The following is a 22611-nucleotide window of genomic DNA, read 5'->3' as shown; positions in this document are numbered from 1 at the left end:
AACTAGTGGCGGGAGGTGGTGGTGCGCCAATGTGACCCGGGTTCTGGTGCCCTGCAAGTCCTGTCAGCTGTCAGTCAGAGGCGACAGACAGGCTTCCAGAAACAGCAACGAGGTGGTCGTAGCTATTAGCTTAGCTTCTCCTGAGCCAGTTGCTAACGATGCTAACTGCTAGGTGCTTTGGTTAAGGGAAAAAAAAGTGACATCAGCTGACTCACTTCCCTCTGACAGCAGCGACTGTGGAGGTTTGTTTTTTTTCACTCTCTGCCATCATCCCGGCTCGCCACCTGCTGGCCAGGCTCCCACATGGCTCCTCTCCCTTCCTGCCATGTTCATGAAGGGCTGATCCCTTCCCGCCGACACTAAGCTCTTCATCCCTCCTTCATCCCCCCTGTCGACCGACAGTCCGACTATCTTCCTCCCGACAGGCGAGCGAGCGCCACCTCAAGGTCGCACAAGGACGGCTTTTCACGCGGTGTGGGAGTGGGAGGGGCCACAGACTTCGCAGCCACCAGTCATCCAGCGGCGCTAATCTGACATGTGATACTTTCTCCTCATCCTCATCATCCTCCTCATCCTCCTTCCTCCAGAGAAGGAAAAAGTCCCTCCGTTACGCCACACTTTCTTCAAGAGAAAAGTACTCCTAAGCCCTTTGAGATGATCACGCAGGGCACCATACCTCTCCTGAGATTAGTGACCACACCCTCAACCAATCTTGTTTCCAAACAAGCATCAGTTTTAGTAGGAGGCTGCAAACAACAGGCTAAATGTGCTGCTCTCTGCTGATTGGAGTCTGGGATGGATATATACAATACAGGAGTGTGTGTGTGTGTGTCTGTGTGTGCTTGGTGGAATGTGAACACTTTAGCTGCGGCTAACATGAAGACTGAGGACGAAGGGGAAGTCAAACTCCATCAATGTGCAGCAGCATTAGTGTGATTGGACGTATTTGAAGCGTGAAGCAGGGAACTTTTAGCGCCGCACACGCACACACACGCGCACACGCACACACACACACACACCTCGGCCGAGGGAAGCCAGGCGTACTGACAGACACTCTGGCCACACCTGAGTCCCTGAAGACCAGTGAGAGTGTGATGATGTGCTTCTTGCTCACTGGATTTAGCCCTTTAAAAGTAAATTGGTAGGAGTAGTTCTTCACGTTTATGATTTTAGTTAAAAGTAAAAAAAAAAAAAAAAGAAATCTTCCATTTTCCAACATTTTTTTTTCTTTTTGGCCACCAAATTTCTCTCTCTCGCTTCTTTAGAACCTGGCAACACAATATTTTTGAGACATCATTTTGCTCCAGCCCGGGGGTCACATGACTGACTGACCCGGTCGGTCCTCTCCTGGCCGGTCCGGTGCGGTTCGTCCCTGCCTCACTGTCGGCAGCGGGCGGCGGCCATATGGCGACCATCTGGGCCGTCGCGGGGATGTCAGAACACAGGAGGCGGAGCTAATCCTCCCACAGGTCACTTCAAGACTGCAGCTGTGCAGAAGCTGTGCAGGAGGCACCAATATCAATATATTAATATTAATATGTTCATATTGTTTTTGGCTGTTGGACCAACCCGTTCCTACATGTTTGTGTGTATATACAGTGTGTGTGTGTATATATATATATATATATGTATATATATATATATATATATACATATATATATATATATATATATATATATATATATATATATATATAAATATATATATATATATATACATATATATATATATATGTATATATATATATATATACATATATATATATATATATATATAAATATATATATATATATATACATATATATATATATATGTATATATATATATATATACATATATATATATATATATATATATATATACAGATGCACAGTTTTAAATCTTTTTTTGGTGCAGCAGCTTCACAGCAATAATCTAAAAGGCTTCTCATGTGACCAACCCCCCCACCCCACCCCACCCCCACCCCCGGGCATTCTTTTCTCCTTCCTGTAACACCTGCGTGAAAACAGAAGGTTCAATTTGTTTTCCCATATTTATTGCAGCTTAAAAGCTCCACCTGCTGCCAGAAGAACTTTTTGATTATAGTAATTTAGCTAAAAAGGGATAAAAAACATATTTATTACATATTTGTTTTTTTCTATTAATGTTGATGTGACTTCCACAGAAAGGCTGATGTGTTAAAAAGGCTTTTTTGTTTTTCATTTTGGTCTGTAAAATAACGACACACTCTGAAATCTCTCTTGTTTTCACTCGTCAAACACAGCCTTTTGAAACTGTCGATCACAATCATTTGAAGAGGTTTTTATTATATATTATTATATATTATATATATATTATTTTTTGCATTGAAAAGTCCTGTGTGCAGGAGGCTGATTGCTGCTTTACCACATTGGACTTAATTTACGCTTTCCAGCCGCACTTGAATCGTAATCTTAGCCGGGATTCCTTACAAAAGCTGTACTTTACTGGGGAACCTTTTTTCCCCCGATGCCGTACGTTCCATACATGGCTGAAGTTTGTCGCTGCTTCTTTGGCAGGAAAACTCTGAGGGATGAGGTTTAATATCACTGGAGAAGAAGCAGATGGTTAGTGGAGCGCCGCACGATTCCAACGTCTTCTGTTATTGTGGCCGTGCTAATCTATTTGTTTTATTTGTTGTTATGAGGATCTCGTAGGGAGCGACCGCCTTGTTGGAATGTATATTGCGAAAACAATAGAATAATTGGGATGCTAATGGGCGGGTGGGTGGAGAGACGAGTCGTGGTCAGCGAGCAGCGGCGGTTGCATCTGCGTGTTGGCCGAAGGTTCAGCCGGAGTTATTTATTTTTAAGTTAAAAGTAAACAACAAATTCAGCATGTTCAGACTTTACAGCGTCTCCTTCAAGGTAAATCTAGGTGGAACCAGTAGGGGGCGCTTACAATGGTCAGAAATCAGAAGCAGAAGTTTGCACTAATAACGATAGAAGTTAAACCAAAAACATATTGTGTTTTTGGCTGTTGCTGCTTTTTGAAATTGCTTAAATTTCGTCCGGCAATTAGCCAATTAGCCAAATAGCCACAAACGCCCCTATAATCTGATGTGGAACTTTTTAGCCTCTAGCCTAATGTTTTTGATGAATTACCCCCGGTGAACAAACAGGCCCCGAGCTAACAGCTTTGACGCAGCTGTTTTAGCCCCTCAACCAGTCCTTTGGGGCAACTGCAACTCAAAAAGACTTAAGTCTTAAATGCAATGGCTCAGCTGTCTCCTTCATGCAAAACCTCCTTTCTCTTTCTTTCTCTTTTTTGCTCCTTTATACGTCATATTTTTCGTCCTAGCCGACCCTCGCAAGTGGAGGAATCGAGCGCCTTCTGCTTTTCTCGTTCTGGCCAATAGTATAGTAGTGTGTATTTTTTAATAACAGTTTGGCTGCCGTCTGAGCCAGAAAGAGTTTCCCTCCTGGATCTGGATTCCGTGGCGAGTCGCTATCTCGCAGCCGCGAGTTATTACCTTGTCCCAAACAACTGTGAGGTTGTGTTACCGCTTACACTTCTGACACACACCACGGGGCTAATCTAATCTAATCTAATCTCCACATCTGAACACACACAATGTCTGCAATAACTCACTCGGGCATCCAGGGTGGCGATTTAAACGAGAGAGAGAGAGAGAGAGAGAGAGAGAGAGAGAGAGAGAGAGGAGAGAGAGAGAGAGAGAGAAGAGAGAGAGAGAGAGAGAGAGAGAGAGAGAGAGAGAGAGAGACGCTGCCTCCGGTGGGGCTTTGTGTTGACATTTACAGGGAGATTCTGAATTTCTCTTAATTTCCCATGATTCTCATTAGTCTGAGGCATCATTACGAGGGTCCGCACACTCAGCAGTTTCAGCCGGCCGCTCCATCAGCGTCCATCATTAGGTTGCTAACATTAGCCGTCATTTACCTCAGTCAGTTTCTTTTTTTACGACACCTTCACGTTCAATTTGTGTTCATTTTCCATTTTTAAGTGTTACACCGTCTTAAAATAATGTGCTGTGCAGCACGCTGTGCACAGTTTGGAGCCTTTCATTTCCTGACTTTCTGTCTTCTGTGAAACCATCTGGCCCCCGATGCAGCTGAGCTAACCGCTTTTCTTTAGCCTTGCACAAAACTCAAGGAGCATTAAACGAACTTCTTTGCAGTTAGCTTTGTTGTCTCAACTTCTACATTCCAGCTGGAGGAAGTTTTCCCATCTCTGATGTGCATTGATTTGTCTATTTGGCTAACTTCCGTAGCAGCTAGCAGTTACTCCTGTCTGCTAGGGCTAGCTAACTTCAGCTAGTTAGCTACTGTCTGGTGGTCAAAGTTAGTCAGAGAAACTTTTGGGAAATCAGAAGCGGCTTTTCAGTCACTATTTTATGTGGTATAGTCACATTATAACTACAGTGACGAATAATCTATCTGCACATTCAGGTAGAATAACTGTTTTATTACACACCTTAGAAAGTGTATAGCTAAGACCGTTTACCTGGAGGATAAAGTAATTTTATCGCCATCTGCAGGTTTTTATGGTCACCCTCTTCACTCTGAAAGACGTGGTCATCAAAAGCAAAGATGCCACTTAATTGTTGTCACAGTGGTTGTAAATTAAATGGCGTACAAATAGGTCTTTAGTGTTTGCATCAGCGTGTGCGCTGGCTGATGCATGAAACGCATCGTATTCATCAGTGGGGCCGCTTCTGGGATGAGATGAAAGTCAGTGATCGACTCAGGAGCCTCAAAGCTCGGACTGGATTTCAAAAGTTTACGGCTAATTAGACCATCAGAAAGCTATAAACACTCACACACACACACACACACACACACACACACACACACACACACACACACACACACACTTGGACTCAGCTTGAAAGTATCATTATTATTATTTTTTGAGCGATGGAGAACGTTGCCTGCGACTGTTGGCGACGTCGCTCTTCCTCCGCTTGGCCTATTGCGTTAAATCATTCAGCTTTTTTCAAGGCCGCAGTATATTCATTCATTCATTCATTCATTCTTTTCATCCTTTCATTAAGTAATTGATGTGTTTTGTGCGTGATGACGAGCTCTCCTGCGTTCGTGATGGGTTTTCCCGGACGGCGGCGGCGGCGGCGGCGGCGGTGGTGGTGGTGGTCGCGGAGGTGCAGCTTGTTGCATCGCCGCACTACACGACACAGGGGAGCAGTCGCCTGTTGCCATGGCAACTACCTGTTAATATTCGGGGCAGACCGGTCGAGAGCGCCGCCGTTTCTCGCCGCTCGCTGCTGGATAAATTGATTGGACGTTCCTGCGGACAGGGAAAAAAAGGGAGGTGGGGGGGGGGGGGGGGGGGGCGGTAAGGGGGTTGTTGAGGTGCGACACTTGAACCTGAGCGGCTGGTGGGAAAAATTTCCTCGACCACCCCGGAAGATGCGGCAAGGAACCATCGGCGGTTAATTTCAGCGCTTCTGGAAATTGGCCCTCTGTGATGTCACACAGGGCAGTTGTTTGCACGGCTCGCGGGAAAGGGGGGAAGGTTGTTATATCGGGGTGGAAAAATTCCCAAATATCCTCCCCATACGTATATAGTGTGACAAAATATTAGGAATGCACGCTGACTCTGCCTGCCTTCACCCTGCAGAGACAAGCAAGCACAGCGAGACCCGGCAAGTGAACTGCAATTGAAAGTGTGTTGTAATTATTATTCTTTTAGCCCGTTGCCTGTCGAAAAGCAGCCAAGCGATGTAAAAGTCGAGGTGGGCCACGTTTGCTTTTCCTGCAGAAAAACCTCCTCAACAACTATTTGAACCTGTTTTTGTTTTGTTTTTTCAGATAGTTTCAGCTTGTTTTCGGAAACTTGACCCGTAGGTTGATGTGAAAGGACGAATCGAGGAGGTCCGGCCGAAATTTCATCACCACCCCCACCGAGGTTCAGTAAACACCGAGACAGAGAGAGGATTTGTCACGTCGCAGTGCAAAAAGTCTTCTGACCTTGTGGATGTTTGGAATTGTGGGGGGGGGGAAATCGCCTACGTTTTCCTGTTCAGCTCTCGATGACAAATTTAACTAGTCAGAATAGACATAAGCTTAGCATTGTAGTGAATGCCGCAGATAGCAGCTGTTTCGATTTTTTGTTTTTTTGCTCGTTTTTTGTTTTGCTTTCAGCTCTGCAGTGCCGCCTTAGTTTGCACAATGTTTCACTTGCAAAAAAGTTTCACCTTTAATTCCCTGCTGTCTGATTGGATTACAGCTGAATGTGCTGCTAACTAGCTAGCCTCGCTGCACTGGGCCTGGGCCTCAGCTTCCGCCTGAAAGCAACTCTTACATGGCTGCAGCGTCTCTGGAACTCGTGAAATGAATCCAAAACATTCTTCCTTCCTCTCCTTCCCTCTGAAGCTCTGCGACTCCTGGAACAGCTGCAGGTCATAATCCGGCGCTAAGAGAGGAGAGAAACAATATTTGTGCTTCTCCCAAATCCGTTCTCGGCATCAGAATTCTGCCCGACGAGCCGTTACGTCAGCGCGGCTGCGGCTCAGGGCTTCAAGTGGAACCGTATCAAAGGGAGGGATCTTTGTTTCAGGCCGCGCATTAATTGCTTTTCTCTCTGCCGTTATTTCTTTCGACTCGGCTGCAGGATTTATTTTCCAAACTGTTTTGTACGACGTCCAGTTGTCGCTGCCAGCGCGGCTCGACGCTCTCCGAATAATTGATGGCGACTTGAGGGGTTGGTGGCCGTGGCTTTTTTCTGCAGAGGGCGGCGGGGAAACGCTGCTGCTGCTGCTGCTGCCGCTGCTGCCGCCGCCACGCTCTGCTTTGAGCATCAAAGTTCCAGTGACCCCGCCCCCTCTGGGTCATCTGGCCGGCGGCGACAGGTTAGAAAGGAGGAGATAGAAAATGCAGACGGCAGATAGTTGAAGGTCTCACACCACGTCCAGGGGGATGATTTCAACCCGGAGGCTACAGGAAGACAGGTCAGGATTGGAGAATTGGTTCAACATTCGGCCAATCAGATTTGAGTTTTCTGATAGTCGATATAATGTCTAATATATAGCAGCTATACGAGGAGGAAGTGTTGTCTGCGTGAGGAACGCTGCTGCTGCAGCATCCACATTGACAAGCTAGCAGCGGTGTCCTGTTTCTTCCCACAGCTACAGCCTAGTTAGTCGCTCCGCCTCCTCCTTGAGCTGATTGGTCCATTTTCTCACGAGCTGGACACGTTTCAGGTGCAAGGTGAAGTTCGATCGGAGGGAGTTTGGCACCGATGCGGTTGCTGCCTCCTAACGTTATCGTCAAGGTGAAGCAGGATATCCTCCGTCATCCGTCCATGCATTCATCCATCCATCCATCCGTCCATCGGTCCGTCCGTCTGTCCATCCATCCATCCATCCATCCGTCCATGCATCCATCCATCCATCCGTCTGTCGGTCCTCCACTGCAGCTCCGCGCTGACTTCTGTCTCACCTCTGATGTTTTTATTACACAAACAGCAACTCAGATCAAATAGATTTTTTTTATTTTTTTTTATTTCTGCTCCTCCTTCTCCTCCTCCTCCACCTCCCACCTCCCATCCGGGGGAGACCGAGTGTTAGAAGGAGATAACATGCAGACGGGGAGGTGAGGAGGTGGGAGGCGGCGTGTTTACGCGTCTGGATGTGACGGGATGAATAATTCAGCGCCGCGGCATCACGTCCAAAATGATAGCCCCCCCCACCACCACCACCACCACCACACCCACCACCACCACCCAAAATAAATATCTTTTCTAAAATAAAATAGTAGAGATGACGGTGGCTGATTGCGAATTCAGTCACCTGGGACGGGAAGTAAACACTGAATAAGACACACACACACACACACACACACACAGGTAGGTTGGTGGTGATTGGTTGGTGTGTGGTGGCAAGGAGGAACAGTGGCTGACAGCTTCCCTCTCGCCTCAGGTTGTGAAGAATTCCGGAATTCCTCAAGCCTTTTTTTTTTTTTTTTTTTTTTTTTTTGCATGCCGTCGCGTTTTATTCTGTCTGCTGGAGCTGAAAGTCTTCGTACTGCCACTGCCACCGCCTCTGTTTTTGCTGAGTTGGAACCGAGTCCAAGTCTGTATATTTATGCTCACAAGATGAAACTGCAACTATTCATTTTCTTTAGAAAAAAAAAAAATTTTTTTTAATCTGGGTCTTTCTTTTATTTAAAATGTTGCTGGTTGGAGCTTCAGACAGAGCTGCTGTCTGAACAGCTTCCCGCTGTGATCGCAGGCGAAATTCTGGGACTTTCAATCCTTCACGCTCGCCGACAGTTTTCACTCACCGATTGATGTTAATTAAACGAGCGGATCATTCGGTCACTGAGCAGAATCAGACGCACTCTGATGCCGATTGATGAGCTTGAATTTGTTCAACCCACCGACTTGGAAATGACGCAGATGACTCTTTTAAACCGAGGCGCTCGGGTGGAAAGTGTCCCTTTAGGTGTCCTGATTCACCAGCAGGGGGCAGAATTGTCGATATCAGAGCTTGATTCTTGCTGGAAATGGGACGCACCCCAAGTCCAGCTGCTCCACTGATGCTCCACCAGGAATAGAAACTGCCATGTGAACACTGCTAATAAAATCTGACAGCGGGAAAGCTGTGGGAAGACAGCGGACGAGGGAATTCGGGAATTTTTTTTTTGGGGGGGGGGAGAATGGGCTGGACATGGAGTGGGAGGAGGGAAAACTTCTTCTGCAGCTTTCCGAGCCAATGTGTGTGTGTGTGTGTGCGCGTGTGTGTGTGTGTGTGTGTGTGTGTGTGTGTGTGTGTGTGTGTGTGTGTGTGCGCGCGCGTGTGTGTGAAAAATTCTGAAAGTTTGCTTCCTTTTCGTGCCCGGTGTGCAATGTGAAGCTGAGCCCGACTCTCTGTCTCCCCCTACAGGTGCCCTCAGCCTGCCAGAGAGCCTCAACCTGCACCGCGACCAGCAGCGCTCCGGGAGGGGCGGAGACTGTCCGGGCTACACCCAGGCTGAGCTGCGCACGCTGGAGCAGTCGCTGCTGGCCACCAGGGTGGGCAGCATCGCCGAGCTCAGTGAGTAGACTGGAAAAGATGTGACGTTTAGTGGAAAAGATCAACCTCTGCGACTTTGTTCTTTCGCCCAACAATCGCTAAGAAAAAAATGTGTGCGTGTGTGTGTGTATATATATACACACACAGACGCACACTATATATAGTGTACATCTAAACGTCGTCCAATTCTGGGCATCTTGTGATCGGAACTGTTCAAAGTGAGAAAAAGGTCATTCCTCCCTCAGTGCAGCTGTTGTCTTCCGTTGGATCAATGCAATCTTTATTTTTCAAAGGAATGCGACTCGCCCTGTCCGTGTCGGCCGACCCGGTGGTCCCCTGACCACTCCGACGCCTCCTCTAGCTCCTCCTTCCCTTGAGCAGGAAGTGTGTTTCGAAAAACACCTGCGTTAAACATTGAAATTGTCCTCTTTTAAACATGACTGATGAACGCATCATTGCGCGTATTTATCGTCTTCTGACCACGGGGAGGCAGCACCCCGTTTGTCCTGCTGTGTACCAGCATGAGAAGAGAAAACACACAACCTTCATTAATGTGTTTAACCCCTGGACCGGACCCCAGTGCCCCCTGGTGGCTGGTTGCAGTACATTTGAATATATATCGCACTGAATCAATTCATGCCTCCGAAAACTCCCAAAGTGAAACAGTAACAATTAATTGCCCAATTAAAAGTAACCCCACCCCCCTCCCTCATTTGTTTGGTTATAATTGGATATTAATTGAAACAAAACTGATTTATTCTTTAGATGACTGCTGCAGCTGCGTCTTTGAAAGCAACGCGAAACCTGCGGGAGCAGGACGTGACCGCTGCACTCACACAGTCCTGCGTGTTTTGTCCCCACCCATCCCTCATCCAATCATCTTGCGGCATGACTTACTCCTGGCGTCATGCTCTGCGAGCCGCGCCGTTTAATTAATGTTTGCGTGAACTGGCTGATTTTCAGCCATCTGCCATCATTTCTTTCCCAGCTTCTGGAACTTCAGAAGAACTTCGCTGGGAAACAGCCCCTTGTTTCCCTTGTGTTCTGCCGCCAGCTCACCGACTTTGCATGAGCCCGGTGATGTTTTCCCGTCTCTCGTATTGTCAAGGATTGATACACAGGGTGAAAGAAAGTCCAAAATGTGTGCACGAGCTAAAACTTTTTTCGCAACAACAACGAAGGTTCAAGGTTTTACTGCATGGATACGTCGAGGTCCATTATCCTTCGTCCTGGTTCTCTGAGACTCGGAGCTGCTCGTGACACTTGGCTCACTTTCAATGGTGTTTAAAGAGCTGAAGTGAGGCGAGTGAGTCGAGTGTAGCCCTCCACCCCCGCTGCTGCTGCTGCTGCTGCTGCTGCACATCCATTATAATAAAATTGTGTCTGTAAAATTTAAATTCAGACGTCTCGGTGGGGAAAGAAAGAAACGGCAGCCTAGTGAATCTCTTCTGAATCTTCTGAATCTGCACGCGTGTGTGTGCGTGGGCGCGCATGTGTGTGCGCGTGCATGCGTGTCACAGAGGTGTTTTCACTCCCTCTCTCGCTCCTTCTCCGCTTTCCTTTGCGTGCAGCCGACAAGGTGCGGACAGGTGTGACAGAGGGGAGGTCGGGGGGTCAGAGGTCAGAGGTCAGCCCACCGGGGGGAAAAAAAACACCGTCACCTCGGGGGGCGGCAGAGCAGCACCTCTGAAACCTCAGTACAACCAAACTCAAAGTTCTACCATCTTCCAGTGGATGAAGAACAGACTGAACTCTGAAAATACTAAATATGATAATAATAATAACAGCTCCGTCTCGCACAGGTCCTCCTCCTCCCCTTACTCCACCTCTTCCTCCTTGTCCTCGTCCGCCTTCTCCTCCTCCTCCTCCTCCTCCTCCTGCTCCTCCACCGCATGTTTTTTTCAGCCGCTGAACGGCGTGAAAAGACCATGCGTTGTTTGGACGCCGCTTCTCTTTTTTTTCCAACCCATTGAAACGGAGGTTTCGAAAAAGAAGATGCATCAATCCTTCCTTTTTTCCTTTTCTTCATCTCAAGAAGATTCCATTAATGTAGTGACTCACTCACTCCCTCACTCACTCACTCACTCACTCACTCACTCACTCACTCACTACCTTCCCATCATCTCACCTCCATTATCCAGCGGGAGGAGAGGTGGAGATAATGGGCCGGCCCGGCCTGGCGGCGAGGTGCTGTAGCTATTCTGGTTTTCCACCATCATCATCATCATCATCATCATCATCGTCATCATCATCACGCCGTCATCATCGTCTTCCCTGGCTGATCTCCGGCAGCCTGACCCACTTCTGGCCAGGAGTGATTCAGTCACTTCCTGTTTGTCCTCCTGCAGAAGAGAATCCTCCCGCTCGCTCGCTCGTCCAGTAGCTCGAGTCCCACCTCCTGGCTCTTCATCTTCATCTTCTTCCCCTTTACAAAAGGATGCATGATGGGAAATCTTGTCGGAGCTGCGTGCTGCATTAATTAGCCCGGTGCTGGATTCCCTGTAGCCTGGTGGTTTAATGTCCCTCGACGAGACAGATTAGAAATATATCGATTAAAGAGCCGCCAGATTAATCACGCACACGACTACTCTCTCTCTCTCTCTCTCTCTCTCTCTCTCTCACTCTCTCTCTCTCTCTCCCTCTCCCCCTCTCTCTCTCTTCAAAGGAAGATATGAAAACCGTTTTTTCCCTGCACAATGAGTTTCAGTCTCTATCTGCTGAAAATTTACCGCCATCTCCGCCCTGATAAGAAGAATTCTAGGTCATTTTAAGGTCAGTCTTGAAAGATTTTTTTATGAAGGTTTTTGCTTCAAAAATTATTCAAAGACACAAAGTGCAGAAACTTTTGAAAAGGTTCCATATTTTCCAAAATTCACTTTACCGCCATTTTTACCCCAAAAAGTCTGAAAACTCCCTCAGAAATGAGAACGATACGTCCTTCACCGCCTCCTGTCTTCTAAAACACGCAACTCTGGGGAAATCAGCCACGCTGTGATGTCACAAAGGGCTGATTCCACAACTCTCAGATAGGTGTTGGCTCCGCCCCCTGAATGGTCACTTTGTTTTGACCGCTCGTTTCAAACGTGCAGAAGCTCAAGCAAAAGCATAGACGAAGTGAGAAAAACAAACCAAGGCTGCAAACAGAGGGCTAAATACTCTTGTTTACTGGAGATCTGGCCTGTAATCATGCAAAACTGCTCAACAACAAACACGTGACCTGATGTCTGGGACCTTGAAATGTTTTCACTCAGAGTTTTTCAAACTCGTGCTGTTTGTGCAGTCGAAGCTCAAAGCTCAAGGTTTTTTTTTTGTTTTTTTTTTCCGTTGGGCTCTGCCGGACGAGTTCACCTTGGACACGCTCGCCGTTCTTTAGTCCTCCAAAGTGCATCGACTTAATTTCCTGCCGGCTTATGCAAGACGGAGGGACGCTGGTGAAAACTCTCTGCCGTCCAACTCTGAGGCATCACAAGGCGACTTGGCGAGTGGGAAAAAGTGAAGGAGAGCCAAGGACTCGTCACGGCGAAGTAAACAAGCAGGGAGTGAGACAGCCAGAGGATAAAGCGGGCTGCACAATAATATCCACTCGTATTATTATTATTTTTTTAATACAAATTTGTATTTATTCGCATCACGCCGGCGGTCCTCGCAGTCTGTGGCCCCTCCCCCTCCCTGCAACAGAACCTCCGCAGCCCCCTGATTTGTTTGGCATCCTGTCAGCGGTCGCATTAGAGCCGTCAGCGGTGCAGTGCGACGCTCCGGACTTATGTTGTCACCTCTGACCATGTCGACGAGCAAGAAAAATATCCTCCAAACTGCAGCAGCAGCTGTGCGGAACAGAAAAGTTTTATTTATTTATTTATTTATTTAAATCTATGCAGTGAGGGCGACACGGTGGCACAGTGGTCAGCGCTGAAGGTCATGGGTTCGATTCCGGGGTCTCCTGGGACCTTTCTGTGTTGAGTTTGCATGTTGCGTGGGTTCTCTCCGGGTTCTCCAGCTTCCTCCCACACTCCAAAAACATGCATGTGAGGTGAACTGGGAACTCTCAATTGTCCGTAGGTGTGTGTGTGTGTGTGTATGGATGAGTGTGAATGATTCTTTGTCTCTATGTGGCCCTGCGATGGCCTGGCCACTTGTTCAGGGTGTCACCCTGCCTTCACCCTATGACAGCTGGAAGAGGCTCCAGCAGACCCCCGACACCCTGAGTGCAATAGAAAATGGGTACTGCTAATGGATGGATGGATGGATAATGCAGTAAATTGTTTCAACCTCTTTGCAAAGTTTTTTTTTTTAATGCTCAGCGCTGCCCCCTGCAGGGGGAAGACTGACATGGCTCGGTCCGGTTCCTCCCTGCAGGACACGAACCATTGTCAACACGTCGCTGCGTTGAGATTTATTAGCCGCCACTTTGTTCCGGGCTCGTGTTTGAGGTCCCCCCCTCCCCCTCCCCCTCTCCCCACACTGAAGGCTTTGACACCTGATCTCACATCTAATTAGACATCAGCCACCCCGACGCCTCCTCAGAAGAGGGTCGGGGCCCCGGCAGGCAGATGTTCCTCATTAATAATCATCAGGCTAGCAGGTGAGTGGCGAAGACGCAGGGCGGCCGACCCCACCCCCCAACCCCCACCTCCACCTCCCATCCTCACCCCCACCCACACCCAAGGCTCCTGGAGGGGCGGCAAAGAGAAGTTTGCAGCGTTCACTCCGCTGTGCCTTTTTTTGGGGGGGCTGCTGATGGAGGTCTGGAGGTAATAAGGTGTTGAATGGAAGAGGAGGCTCTCTGGTTTCTGGAGGAGCAGGAGGGAGCAGGAGGGATGGGAGGGGCAGGACACATGTTCAGAAGCAAAGAGGCTCATTGCTCAGCTGCACCACGTGGGAAGTTCAGACCGAGTCGCTCGGTCTGAACTTCCTGCTTGGTGACCGTCGTCAGGATGAGCAGGGGGAGGCAACCTCTCACCTCCAGCTTATTAAAACTGGCCCGATCCCGCTCAGCCAATCAGAAGCGGCGACCCGGGCTCAACTTTTGCACTCGCACGTCTGCTTCTAGTTCCACGGCCTCGCTGATCCTTTGCTTCCTTTCGCTCCCTGCTATTAAACCCTCTCACTTCCGAGGAGCAGCGACTCTCGCCAACATCCTCTTCCACAGAGGAGACGACGTTCTGCAAGGAGGAAAAAAAACAACCTTGTTGCTGGTTCAAAGCTTTTGATCAAATTAGCCTTTTTTTTGTTAAGTTTTGAATGTTTTGAGTTAAGTCTTGGACAGATTCCTCTTTGTATGTTTTGCAGAGTGAGTGACCTTTGGGGAAGATATCAAGATTTTATTTTTGGCTGCAGTGCCACAGATGGCGACCAGAAGTCTGTAGTCAGGAGTCGAGACCCCGGCGACACGATGGCGGTCAATGCATCAGAAACAATTTGAAGCGACGTTGTTTTTCTCTTGAAATTTAGGAACAGACGGAGGAAAGAAAAACAAGAATGATGGTTTTTGGTGATAGAAAGTTTTGGCTTTCTACCAAGGAGTAAAGCCCAGATGGTTTGTCTCTGTAGAGTAACAAGAGTCTCCACCAGGGGGAGAACTATCGCTCCGCATTTAAAGCCACAGAGCTTTGAAATGACTGCTGCAAAATAATTTTCACATTGACTTGTTGCAGGGCAACAGGCACCCATGTTGCCAAAACAGCACCTCCTGCAGGCCTGTCTTAGGAAGACAAGGAGAGGTTGGGCCGGGCAGGCAACCAAAGTTATACAGTCCTGAGCAATAGACCTGTTGAGGTTGCTCATGGCATTTATTCCATTTACTTGCTTCCACAAGCTTGTCTGGATGGATTATATGCACAGTTTCAGCATGTGCTCCTAATAGCAAGACATATATGTATAATATATACTATATATTCATTTTTTTCAAGTATAGCTCTAGGTAACCAGCCGGAACAAAAGAGCTGCTCGGTCCACTTGTATATCAGTCTGTATAATTATTATTAATATATATCTCATCAGGTCTGCAGGTTTTTTTTTTTCCTTTAATTGTAATTTTATGCTGCAGATTTGCACAAAAGAGCCATTAATGGTGCTGAAAGAGCCATTAGTGGGAATAAAGTGTCCTCCGCTTGGAAGTCTCACTCCAGCAAGCAGCAGCAATGCTTCGAGGAACCTGCTGCACACAAATATCTGAAAATCCTCGCAAAGACTATTCTTTTTTTAAGCGTCGCAACAGCCGAACAATGAAGGAATTTGTCCTCGGAAACTCGAGGATGTAGCCAATGAGCCGCCGTCTCCTGGCCCTCCTAACACTGTTTTTTGCGAAAAAGCAGAAACAGAAACTTTGTGATGTTTTGCAGCGTCTTGCGTCATTGGACCTCCGTCCACATGGAGTCAAACGCCCTTGTGGGACGACAGCAGGGGGTAAAGCAGCAGCAGAACTGGACGTTCGACCCTGCAGGAGGAACTCACGAAGCTGTGAATAAACATCAGCGTCCACTGGAGACGGAATTACAATGAGATTGTTTCCTTCTTTGTGTTCTTCTCCTCTCTCTTTGAGACATGGAGGGCTTTTTATATACATATATATATATATATATATATATATATATATATATATATATATGTATATAATTCATGACCAGATATTTCAACATGTTGTGATTGTGTTTCGTGCTGTGTTGTGGTCCCGGGGTGAGACAGCAGCTGCCTGCTGGTCTTCACTCTTCATTCCAGCCTCCCCTCCACACACACACACACACACACACACACACACACCAAGTGTTTGTTGGCGGCCGCCTGGGGAGAAGCTGCACATTGTTCATGTTTTATTTGGTGCATTTCTAAGGAATGCCGATCTCTGCTTGGCCACCAGGGGGCAAACACAAAGCAAGCCTGTGTTTCGTCAAAAATTGTTGACACTTTAAAAAACAAAACAAAACAAAACATGAAGACCCCCTTTATTTGAAATAATTATTATTGTTTCCCATTCACAAATTCAGTCAATTTTATGTATAAATTTGATATATTTGTTTATCGTTCCTTTAGTCGGGATAAATGTGAAACCATTCCTCCGCTAGAGGGAGCTTTTCTTTTTAACTTCGTTGCCATCCAGCTAGCGAATGCAGTTGTTGAAGGTGCAACTGCCCCTACTTGCCTGATTGGCCTGTACTCATGGACTCTACTCCTAACCCAATCAGAAGCAGGTAGAGTTCGTGTCTTTGCTCAATGCAGTAGCAGAAACAACTCAACCGACCATATTTTCCCACTTTATGAATTTGTATAACAAAGAAATACGTCTATTTTGCAGGCAACTTGCTGACCCGGTTCTTCAAACTTTGGTTCCACCATTAATTGTCGGGAAGTTTATTTGCTTACTTGCTTTTTCGCTTTTTTTTTTACAGCGATGTTACTATTTGCAGTGGATTGAGGCTGCAGCACCACTCGGGCTTTCCGCAGAGTCACCGTGCGGCTTTTTATAAAGAAAAACACATTAGCCGGCATTCGCTCGTTTGGAGTTATTTCTGCCTTGCAGATGGTGCCCCGCTGCTTCAGCGGGCGGAGTTTTTTTTTTCTTCACCCCCGACAGAAAACAGCCTGTTACATTAAGGGCGCGAGGCGTTTAAAAGGGCGAAACGGAGAATGTTCCCTGGCCACCGACCGGCGCCGCCTCCCTTCGACACTGAAGAGCCTGTTTTCCAGCAGAAAAAAAAAGGCCAGAGAAAAGATTAAAACATCATCTTATGATAATCACCCCCCCTCACACCGGCCCAGTGCTGGATTAGAGAGCAGCCACACCACAACGTTTGCTGCCAATCGATCCGGCGATGAATCTCATCTCCAGTCCGGCTGCTGCTGCCGTTGATTAAAATTAAATCCCACCAGCTCATTACAAATATATATATGGATGTCATACTGTGTTGACGATGACGATGCTGCCAGTAATTGAGCGTGATTGATGGACGACCACTATAGTTGCTAATGTTGCCCCGCAGGCGGAGCTCCAGTGATTAAATATCCCCTGTTGTGTCCCCCATCCTTCCAATTTTGAGAATTTCTCCTCTAGTCTTTCCTCAGAACGACCGACATGTTTTTTTTTCTTCCAGTCTTCCTTCTTCTATTTGTTGGGGTTTTTTTGTTGTTGTTTTTGGGGTTTTTTTGCGCAGCAAATGCCTCCTAAACGTTTAGCAGCATTAGCTTCTAGCTCCCAGCCTGCTTAAAGTCAAAAGTTCCCGAACTTTCAATCGCCGTCGAGTTTTATTTTACTGACGGCAGAAGTTAAAATTCTTCCTGTCTTCCGTCTTTAATTTAATGACCTGTTCTGTGACAATTGTGAGCTCAGTGAACAGAACTTAGCGGAGGCAGGACACAGTAATTGTTGGGTTTTTTTGTGTCGGCTTATGACAGAATTTCACATCCTCTGAGACCATCAGGGGTATGAGCTTCTTCTTGAAGTTTCTAAACCGTGAAGTTTTCAGTGTGGACGAAGGACGTCAACGTGCGTCTTAAAGTTGCTGTCAGACTGAATGTGAACCCGCCCCCCCCCACACCACCACCGCCACCACCACGCCCACCTCCCTCCCCCTTCTTTTTTTTTTTTGATTTATCGCCGTCATTATTAATGTCTCATTTATCCTCTTTATATTCAAGCCGGTAGCACGGCGGCGAAAAAGCGCCCCAAGTTGAAAATGAATGAAGCCGCCCGGTTCATCTACAGCTATCTGTAAGTCTCCCGCAGACGCATCAATTATTGACGACTTAAATGATTCATGCATCAATTTACTTTTTTCTATTTCTTCTTCTTCTCTGTACAAAATACTGTAAAAAAAAAACACAAAAAGTCTGTTCAGCAGTTCAGAGCCCAGTAGGTTGTCAGTGCACAATCGATAAACCTGCAATAAGCTCTTTCTCCCTTGCCGACACTGGCGAGGGGTTTGGGTGAGTTTTGATCTGACCGAGTTCAATAAACAAAATTAGTTATATAAAAAAAAAAAATCTTTTATTTTTTCACACTTTGACTTCTCCTAACATCACCGTGGCCTTGACCGAACATTTTCCCAGCATGCACCACTGTGATGGCTGGAGTCGCATGAGTCGGACCTGCTTCCTCTGACGAGTGGCTGCAGCTATCCCAGCATGCATCTGCACTGGGCACTGCCGCTACCTGCTGCAGTGACTCCACCTCCAGACCAGTTTCAGGTCTGGCGGAACCAATCCGAGTTTGATTTGTGTGTGTGTGTGTGTGTGTGAATTCCCTGAATTCCAGCACTGCAGCAGCAAATCACATAAATAACTGGATCAAAGACCATATTCATTTTTCTGAGAGATGCCCACCCCCGCCTCTTCCTCCCCTGCTGTGGCACTGCTGTGTTTCTCCTCTCGGAGCGAGGGGGGAAAAAATTGTTACTCTTAAATGCGTCTCTAATGACCTCATCGATAATCTGCTGCCGACTTGCCAGAAAGTGAGAACGCCGATGAATTATGACGCTGATGTAAGTGTTGCACAAACTGGATTTTGGGAACAAAAACTGAGCTGAAAATGGTGGAAACTGTGCTTCTGGTGATGTGAAAGCCAAATAACAGCTGCAGTTTTTGGAAGGTTTGAGCATATTTTTTATCAGCTGCACGACTCGTCATACATCAGCCATTTAGTAACCTTTACAGCAAAATAAAATACCAGTGTTGTAGTCAAGACCACACAAAGCGAGACCAAGATATTATCGAGACCAGAGAGTATCGAGATCGACACAAGAATAAGACTTTGCATGTAAAAGAAAAATAACAACAAAACAGAAAAAATTACCAGTATCTTTTTTTAAATTCAAGTTTGCTTCTAAATTGAACACCAATATCTCTTTTCAGCAAGGTATATTTAAATAATTTTATTTAACATTTTGCTGCTTTGCCAACTATTTTGAACCATTTTCAAAAAACAGCTTTGCTTCATAAAATTAAAACTAGGAATAAGGGGCTGTGTCACTCTGTGTGTCACAAACAGAGGGTAAAACAGAAGCAGCTGGATTTTTTTCTGTTATTATTGTGTCACTACAATGTTGGCTTGACCGGCCTGGATCAAAAACCCGAGTCCGTCCAGTCCGAGTCCGAGACTAGACTGAGACCCTTAAAAAGTGGTCTTGTGACCAAGACCAATCTCGGTACTACAACACTATATAATACATCTGCTTACTGCAGCTTTGAAGCCTCCTTGGAGTCACAGAAAAAATTACAATAATCAGCTAAGAGCAGGAAGTGTGCGATGGTTCAGGTGCAGATGACGCACGGCCGCTTGGCGCTTTAATGGCTCTCTTAATGTAAACCAGGCATTAAGGAACTGCGAAGAAAGAGGCGTGAAAAACACTCGGTTCTGAGAGACGATGGGGGAGGAGCTTCTTCTCACCGCTGCTTTCTCCTGGCTGCTCCTCAGGTGACCTGGTGTCCCGGGCCATGCACTACCTCCAGCCGCTGCACATCAAGAACCCCAGCAACGGGACACCGGTCCACCAGAAGAGCAACTCAGCGGCGGCGGCCGCCGCTGGGGTTGGAGGGGCCGGGTCGCTGCACTGGGAGCCCGAGGCCCTCTACACCCTCTGCTACTTCATGCACTGCCCACAGATGGAGTGGGAGAACCCCAACGTGGAGCCGTCCAAGGTCACGCTGCAGAACGAGAGGTGAGTCCTGTACGCTGGAAAGTGGCTCTAGCGGTAGTTCAGTGGCCCTGGAACTCCTAAAAACTGTTTCCTGTAGTAGTTTAGTGGCCCTTCAACTCCTAAAACTTGTATCCTATAGTAGTTTAGTGGCTCTTAACCTCCTGAAACCTGCTTCCTGTGGTAGTTTAGTAGCTCTTCAACTCCTAAAACCGGCTTCCTGTAGTAGTTTAGTGGCTATTAAAGATCTAAAACCTGCATCCTGTGGTAGTTTAATAGCTCTTCAACTACTCAAACCGGCATCCTGAAGTAGTTTAGTTTCTCTTGATCTCCTAAAACCTGCATGTCTTAAGAATTTTTGTGACAAAGTGTGTTTGTGCATCAACCCAAAACACAACATGTCAATGTAAATTGAGCAACTCCAAATGAAAAAAAAGAGTTGTCCGACTACCAGCGACGACAAAGATGCTTGGTCAACTGCTGAGCGCCGCCGCCGCTCCTCCAAGGCATCGGGCAGATTGACAGGAAGTGGAGGGAGGCCCACTTCCTGTCCGTCCGCTCCGCCATCTTTCCCCCCTTTTTTTTTGTTCTTTCCGGGATTGAAGCTCCCTGCTGACAACCGCAGGATGACAGGCGGAGTGACGGGCATGCAGGCACAGACTTCGGGGTTCCTCCCTTCCCGGGGGGGGTGGGGAGTGGGAAGTGGGGGAGGGAATCCCTGTTTAGCATTCAGCGGGAAGGTCGGGAGGAGCGGCTGCAAGCTGGGATGAGAACCAAATGTTTTTCTGAATTCCTGCTGCGACTTTTTACTGTCAGGCTTCCAGCTGTGAGCTGCAGATGTTGCGGGGATTTGATTCAGTGTCAGTGGCCGCTGAGGTGATATTTTGTGATCCGGACCTCCACTTAACTCACACAGTCGTATTTTTTTTTTTTCACGGTTGTGCATCGCTGTCTGTTTCCTGTATGGATGGATGACCTGCTCCCCTCAGCATTTTGCTTCCAGGCCTCGTCCATCACAGTGCGCGCGCGCGTGTGTGTGTGTGTGTGTGTGTGTGTGTGTCATTGGGAGAGGCAGCCAACAGCAGAGAACAAGCTTTGTGAAGGGTGGGGGTGGGGTGGGGGTGGGGAGGGGTCGGCCTCGTCACATGAGTCAGCCCTTGATTTGAAGGACGGAAGACTTAAAAAAAAAAATCAGACGTGGTTGCTCTTTATTCTTCACGTCTTGCCAGAGTCAAGCTTTTTTCCTAGCAGACTGGAGGCGTGAGGACAAAAGCGGCAAACACAACAGTCACACAACAGGATTCGCTCGCCAGCTCCACTTTTCATTTTTTTAAATGAATTTATTTATATCTCATATGTCTCCTGGAACTCGATTGGGAGTTGCTCCGCAGGGAGCTCGTTCTGATGGATTCATAATGTTATTTACCTGCTGTTTCACCCGATTAGCGTCTTTAATTTTCACCTCCATGAGGTTTTCAAAGGCGCATCAGAGGCTCGTTCCTGCTTTTGAAAGCTTGAAATGACTGTAGTTTCCTTTTCTTTGCGCTGTCGTTATTATTCCCCGTTTTTCTCTAACCGTTTTTCACGCTTTCGCATAATTTGAGGCGTTTTGTTGCAGGGGGATGAAAATGTGTTTCCTTGTTTGCAACAAAAAATGTATAAAACATGAAGACAGAAGTGTGATGCCGTGACTTTTAGAAAGGAAGGAGGTGAACTGTAGCTCATGTTCAGGCCAATCTAACCGCTCTCTAGCAATTTAGCATCGGAGCTAATCAAGGATTAGGCAGTTGTTGGATAGATAGGCTGAATTTAATAGCCTTTAGTTAATTTCCAGTCATTTGGAGAGATAAAAGGAAGCTGTTAAGAAATGGATGGTCTTGTTTTAAGAATTTCCATCCACGTTGGTGTGAACACGTGGTTTTGTTCAGTGACCTGGAAAATGCTTCCATCCTTTTGCATGAAAAACACGATGAGCCCTCTGCAGCACGATTGGATGATCCGAGTCTCCCTCCTGTTGCTCCGTGTGGTGGAGCAACCGGCTGTTGAACGGGAGGAGCCAGATTAGATGCTGCGGTTTGACACTTCACTCGCTCACACACACAAGCACACACACAAGCACACACACATACACACACACACACGCACAGAGCCAAACGCACACTCGTCCTGGGAATAAATGATGAAATATGAACATGTCAGCCAGGCGGGACCCATTACTGATTTTGATTAAAGGGGGTAATAACAGCATTCCAGGAGGTCGCGGCACCTCGAGCCCCTCGATCTGGACCGGTGGCGTCGTGAATTATGGATATTGATCAGATGTTGCTGCTGCTGTCTCGCAGTGTCTTTGGGAGCATCTCTAATCATAAGGTCTGCGGCCAAAATCTAAATTGAGGGATTTTATTTAAGAAGATAAACATTCCAAAAAAAACCCTAGATGGAACATAAACAGAATTCTAAAAATCCTGGCCATGTGCTTTAAGGGAATTCTATGCTATTATCTGGTCGATTGTATGGTGATTTATATTGATCTGACCTGTAGAAACCTTTTTGATCGTGGCTAACTGCTGCTCTTCTGTGGTCATTTTCTGAATATGCGATTTTTCTCATGGCTTACTTGTTGTATTTTTTTTTTAACGCTGAATAGCTTGAATTAGAACAAAGTAGGCGTGGCCTAATGAGATCTAATGAAGAAGTGAAAAACACCAAACTTCTTTTTTTTGTCCCCTGTCGCAACAAAAATGATTGTTCTGCGTAGAAGTCAAAAGTCAAATAAACCACTTGTTTCTGTGTTCTGTGTTTGCTCCCTCCTGCAGGCCGTTCCTGGTACTGCCTCCACTGATGGAGTGGATCCGGGTGGCGGTGGCGCACACCGAGCACCGCCGCAGCTCCTCGGTGGACAGCGACGACGTGCGGCAGGCGGCCCGGCTGCTGCTGCCCGGCGTCGACTGCGAGCCACGACAGATCAAGTAAGC

The 22611-nt window shown here is 47.1% G+C and overlaps 1 protein-coding gene across 2 annotated transcripts in view; it reads left to right on the top strand.

Annotated features, from left to right (window-relative positions):
• Nucleotides 1-22611, top strand: part of btbd11a (BTB (POZ) domain containing 11a) — an 80789-nt gene that overhangs the window by 42479 nt on the left and 15699 nt on the right. For both annotated transcript variants that reach the window (XM_076029962.1, XM_076029961.1), the window contains exons 2-4: nt 8883-9032; nt 19417-19660; nt 22453-22605. In XM_076029962.1, the coding sequence (XP_075886077.1) occupies nt 8883-9032; nt 19417-19660; nt 22453-22605 (547 nt within the window). The remainder of the gene's footprint in view (nt 1-8882; nt 9033-19416; nt 19661-22452; nt 22606-22611) is intronic.

The sequence above is a fragment of the Nelusetta ayraudi genome, unplaced genomic scaffold, assembly GCF_046127955.1.
Source record: "Nelusetta ayraudi isolate G7.1 ecotype Tasmania unplaced genomic scaffold, CSIRO-AGI_Nayr_v1 ptg000027l, whole genome shotgun sequence".
Classification (NCBI taxonomy): Eukaryota; Metazoa; Chordata; class Actinopteri; order Tetraodontiformes; family Monacanthidae; genus Nelusetta; species Nelusetta ayraudi.
Note: the sequence above shows the minus strand (reverse complement) of the source record. Positions and strands in the feature narration are given on the sequence as shown.